The sequence below is a fragment of the Penaeus monodon genome, chromosome 37 (assembly GCF_015228065.2).
Source record: "Penaeus monodon isolate SGIC_2016 chromosome 37, NSTDA_Pmon_1, whole genome shotgun sequence".
Classification (NCBI taxonomy): domain Eukaryota; kingdom Metazoa; phylum Arthropoda; class Malacostraca; order Decapoda; family Penaeidae; genus Penaeus; species Penaeus monodon.
The window spans coordinates 13091518-13097334 of NC_051422.1; the positions used below are offsets into that span (position 1 = coordinate 13091518).

The following is a 5817-nucleotide window of genomic DNA, read 5'->3' on the forward strand; positions in this document are numbered from 1 at the left end:
ATTGAACTACTGGGTAATAATTTGTAACCTACATGGTGCCAACAAATCAGTCAAGCTAATATGGGTACCAGGCCACTCTGGTATTCATGGCAATGAGCAGGCTGACAAATTAGCTGGTCAACTGGTGATCTGGACCTTAGCATAGTCCATACAGATATCAGGTGTTTTGTGTCTCTTATAATGCAAAAATCCATCTCCTGTGGCAAAGGATGTGAACCAACTACAATTACATAATAAAATCAATCCTGCAATAGAGCCGTGGGGGACAGCCCACAGGAAAGAAAGAAGGGAGGAGGTGGTGTTGGCCCGCCTTAGGGTCAATGCCACAAGATTGACACACCTCACTCCCTACATAGAAAAGAATTTCCCTCCATGGTGCCCCCAATGCAACACCAACCTTACCATCCACCACCTCTTACTTCAGAATTAAAAATATAGACTTTACATTATCAAATATACTATCAGATGATAGTATGATGAAAGATCATCAGTAAAGTAATCACTTTTCTAAGGGAGACAAAACTTTATGACCTTATATAGATTGATAGAATAAATAGGATCCATTGGCTTAATAACCTTGGCCACATGCCGCTGGTTGATAGCCAAGAAATCCAACAAAGAAAGAAAGAAAGAAGAGTCAAAGGAGGGGGAGAGCATTTTTAGTCGTGAGGCTGGCAGTCATGATGGTTCCTGGTCTGGTCGCAAGAGTACGATAAGGCGGTAAGGTGGCATATTAACTTTTTTTCTCTGAATCTTTATGGGTGATGTGCTTTCTTTTGCAATAAATATTATATCTCATTCTAAATGTTTTGTATTTCAACCCAGTGGTTTTTGTGCTTTTTTTTAAATTCTTTTCGTCATTTTTAGTGGTTAATGTATTCTATTTGTTTGCTTTCAGCCCGTTTATTGAAATAAACCTTTTGTAAAGATGGATTTAATACTTTTAGACCCCATCATGCATCCCCTCCGCTTCCAGTCTAAATTCCATTTAAGAGTTAATTCAGAAACGCCAGTTCCTGCCTGACTCTGCCTTTGTATATAATGTAAAAACATAAGGGAGAATTTAAGGGAAACAAGAAAAAGGGAGCCCCCGGGGTTGAATCATGGCATAACCCATAGGATTATCCAGACTCAGATGGGCACGAGTTCAAATCTTTAAATCTAACTTCTATCGACTTCAGGTTGACACGCCACTCCATCTCAGACATAACCACGCTAACCAGTGTTGACCCATGAGCCTTGGCAACTTCTATACACTTACACTTGCTTTCTATAACTTCGCTCACACCCTTCAACATACCCTTTCCTTTAAGTACATAATACCTTGCGTTCCTGGACGAATTAACCAGGTGGTGGCAGCTAGATTTCGTACTATTCATGATTAAGTGGGCATCAGATTTATGGATATTGAACTGCTGTTATAATATTAGCCTTGGATAGAGTATTCGCATTTTAGAGCTTTTCTATTGTTTGTACCTTAATGCATGGTTTTGGATATTTTCATGAGGGGTAATTTAATTTGCTGAACCAGTATTAAGTACATAATACCTTGCGTTTCGTGGACGAATTAACCAGGTTAAGGTCGGAAACAGAAACAAAAAACTCAGACAAAGTAAAGGAAATCTCAGTATGTCTAATTCAAGTAATACTACTGTGCCTATTGATAACAATCCAGTTAACATGGATCTTTCAATGTATGAAGAGCTAACCACTCTGTGCAATGAATTCGAACAGCATTGTGCTACTCTTGCTGAACGATATGAGAACTTGCTACAGGAAGTCAGCCCTCATAATTCTTCTAATCTGGCACCTATCACCCCGACAGTAGAATGCGTAGTTCATAGAGAAGATTCTGTACTGCACTTTAAAGCAGAAAATATCGGCAGCTTTCCCTCTAAGGAGGAATCAAGAAGTAGAGTCGTGGCTGAGAGCTATAGAAAATATTGTGAACCCTGCAAGTGTAGTAGCTTACATTCGCGCAGCGTGAGCTTCTTGCAGGGGGACTGCAGATTTATTATAAATTCGCCAATTTTTTATGGTATTACCATCTGGTTAGATTTTAAGGCTTTAGTAAGAGCTAAATTTCGGGGAACTTGCTCTAGCACTGAGATTTTTAAACATTTGCAAAGCTTAAGATTAGCGGCAGGCCAAGCCCCTTTAGATTTTTTTTGTCTCGATCGAGGGGTTTTGGTTTACCAAGGCTATCAAGATTACCCAATTGCAATAAGTGTGCCAGATGAATTATCAGAAGGCATTTCTTCAAGGACTTCCCACTGGTTAAGAGAAGCCTTGGATTTAAAGGAAGACGATTCTTTGCCCTCCCTTGTAGATGCAGCACAACGCATTTGGAACTTGCATATGACTACTTCCAGAGATGGACCTTCAGTCCCAAATGCTCATGATTCCTGACCAGCACGATTAAGGCAGGTTGCTTCAATGGAAAGTATTGTCAGTATCATCAAACCAATTCATAATACTGAAGAGTGCAGATTGCATCAGAGGGCTCTTAGATGCTTTAATTGTCAAGAAACAGGCCATTTTGCCAGACAATGTCCCTTTTCCCCGTCTCACAGCCGGACAGGGTATTCACCAGCATGTGAGGGGATTCATACAGGGAGACCAATTGAACAGAGACAAAGATCCGAAAACCAAACCCCAGGCTCACAAGGTAATGGTTCTGGAGAAACAAAATAGCCGTGGTCGTCCTCTTGTTCAGATGCATGTAAGTGATATATTGTGCACTTGTTTCTTAGACCCAAGGAATTCACTAATCCACATGGATTTGTGCAAGGAAAGACTGCAAAGGTATTGGTTCCCAGAAGTGGGAATGAGTTTGGCCAGTGTATCAGGGATGAGAATGTTTATTCAAATAATGACTCGGTCGACATTCCAGGTGATACTGAACATAGTGATACTGTGACTTGGGAGGACTTCCCTGATGAATTTGATGAGCACTATGGTTTTGGTGACTTTGTTATTCACGCAGTGACTTTGATATCTTTCCACAGTAAGCATGGATGTGTATAATATTGAAACTCCTTCTGGGGTGAAGGGAAATTCCAATTGAGAACCTGGAACATCTAGGAGCAGTGAGGCGTGAGATGTTATTCAAGGTCTTGGAGAAGCATTTTAATCTCTTTGATAAGGATACCCTGTAAGGTGTATCCCAGACATTAACCACAATATTACAAACTTCAGATGGGCCTATCCGTACCCGACAGTGGAGGCTGCCAGAAAGTGCACAAGACACCATATGGCAAGAATGTGAAGCAATGTTGCGTGAGGGTATAATCAAGCCTTCTACCTCACCATAGCTCTCTCCTGTGGTCCTGGTGTGGAAGAAAGATGAAGGAATAAGGTTTTGTATAGACTTTCGTAACCTTAACAAGATCATGCCTAGGCTTGATGAAACTATAGACAGACTAGCCGGTACTCATTGGTTCACTGTTTTAGATGCCAAATCTGCTTATTGGACAGTGGAGGTCAATAAAGGTGATCGACAAAAGACTGCCTTTTGGCCTGGCTACAGCCCTTTCCACCTTCCAGAGAGCAATTAATGCCGTATTATACTCACACCCTCGCATTTTTTTATGATGTCGTTGTGCCCTCTAGAAATTTTGATGAACACCTCCAGCATCTTGATGAAACCATGGGTCTGTTAGGTAAGGCTGGATTCAGGCTCAATCAGAAAAAGTGTAAATTTGCAGTGAGAACCTTCATGTTTTTAGGTCATTTAATAACCCCAAGTGGAGTCCTTCCAGATCCAGATAAAGTGAAGGCCATTTTGCAAATGACAGCCCCACAGATCGTGAAGCAAGTATGCCAGTTCCTGGGAGCAACTGGCTTCTTCAGGAAACATGTCAAAGATTACGCTGCTGTCGCTGCTCCTTTATCATCACTGCTGAAGAAACAGGCAACATTCCACTGGGGACCAATACAGCAAGCAGCTTTTGAAGTTTTAAAACTCAAATTGGCTTCAGAACCAATCCTCAAACAGCCTGATTTTGATCGTCCCTTTGAGGTACATTGGTGCCTGCTTAATCCAAAGAGATGACCAAGGTAAATCTCATGCTGTAGCCTATTTTTCCAGGAAACTTTGGGAGGGATAGAACAAGTCCCAAACTATTGATGTGGAGGCCCTGGCGGTAGTTGAAGCAGTAAGAACATTTGATTTGTACCTATACAGTTTGTGATTGTGACTGATCACTGCCCACTTGTCCATATATTTTCTTGAAAGAAAAAGTCCTTGTGCATGATTCGTTGGAGCCATAAACTTTCATTTTATAACTAAAAGTTGATGGTGCCTCACATCATATGTCTGATCTACTAAGTCGAAAGATATACCCAATTGATGAGATATTGGATCCTCAGACTGTTGCTGCTGCTCAACAGGAAGATCCATTATGGAGCAAGATTCGCAATTACCTTCAGGAACAGTGAGTGTCCCGACAGAGGATCCCGCTCAAACTGGAAGAGTTTGAAATGAGAGACAATCTCCTATACCATCTCCAGGAAGGGTTGTCAGCCAGCTGGTTATTCAACATACTCTACGGACCATGGCTCTGGATGCTATCCATGCAGATGCAGCCGCTGCTCATCCAGGAATATTCCGGACTTAATGTCGTCTCAGGGATCATTACTACTTCCCTCAAATGCTAGGCGAGACCAAAAAGTATGTCAATTCTTGTCTAGTTTGTCAACGTAGAAAAGGCCGTGCTGGAAGAAGGGCTCCACTGGCTTCCATGCCTAAAGTCTCTCAGCCAATGGAAAGGGTATCAGTTGACTTGATAGATTTGATGGGATCTACCTGATGCAACAGGTACCTCTTGTCAATTATTGACCACTTTACAAGATACTTGCAGCTAATTCCCCTGCCAAACAAGGAAGCCCAGACTGTGGCTGATGTATTTATCAAGGAATATGTAACATTATTTAGTCCACCCCCTCTGTTAGTAGCAGATAATGGGAGAGAATTTCACAATCGACTGTTTTCTCAGGTCTGCCAGATAATCCAAACCCAAAAGCACTATACGACTCGGTATCATCCTGAGGCAAATGGAATGATAGAGAGGAGCAATAGGGTAGTGAAGGATGCATTATCTACACTGGTTGGAGAGTATCCTGATAACCGGGATGAAATGCTACCATTTGTACAACTTGCCCTCAATAGTGCAGTGCACAGAAGCGTAGGTCAACAACCTCTGTATCTCCTCACTGGGAAAGATGGATATTTCCCACAAGGACTAACCAATGAGCAGGATGCTGATGAAGAGACAACCCAAATATTGAGAGCGAACCTTAGAGATGCGAGACGAACAGCGAAGGAAGCAGCACAGACGGCACGACGAGGATGGGCTCGCGATTACAACCGCCGGGTGTGGCAAAGATTCGACCCTGCGGAGAGATTTGATTTGATTATTTAAAATTGTCTGCAGCGTCAACAGCTAAGGTCATTCGCGGTGAACACCTTGTTAGATAGAAATATTAGAATATTTAAAACTTTAAAAATCTATCAATAAATATCTTACAAATAACAATAAATATATTAAAAATCAAAAAATAAATATTATGCTCTAAGTATATAAAGTTATTGCATAAATATTATGCATAATTAAATTTTATTGAAAATATTAGTCTCCCTAAGGAAACTAATAAGACCTTCTATGTCACAATCCCAATACATTTTTCAGTGTATATGGGGGAGACAAGTACATACATCTTTGGTCTGAGAATGTTGCACATCTTTCCACTACATATGGCTCTTGGCATCCCACACAAAGTACTTCACTTTGAGTCGGGTCTTGTGTGCCTGATTCT

The 5817-nt window shown here is 41.3% G+C and overlaps 1 protein-coding gene across 1 annotated transcript; it reads left to right on the forward strand.

Moving 5' to 3' along the window:
• The first annotated feature begins 4050 nt into the window (after nt 1-4050).
• Nucleotides 4051-5423, forward strand: LOC119596218. Its single transcript, XM_037945388.1, has 4 exons — nt 4051-4059; nt 4372-4436; nt 4513-4672; nt 4863-5423. Exons 1-4 carry the CDS (start codon nt 4051-4053, stop codon nt 5421-5423), a joined length of 795 nt encoding a protein of 264 aa, XP_037801316.1.
• The last annotated feature ends 394 nt before the right edge of the window (nt 5424-5817 follow it).

What these genes read in the sequence shown, in the direction of transcription:
- LOC119596218 (XM_037945388.1), top strand. An exon ending in CGCAATTACCTTCAGGAACA is followed by an intron (nt 4,437 to 4,512) that starts GTGAGTGTCCCG and finishes TACCATCTCCAG; the next exon opens with GAAGGGTTGTCAGCCAGCTG. An exon ending in ATGCTAGGCGAGACCAAAAA is followed by an intron (nt 4,673 to 4,862) that starts GTATGTCAATTC and finishes AGATACTTGCAG; the next exon opens with CTAATTCCCCTGCCAAACAA.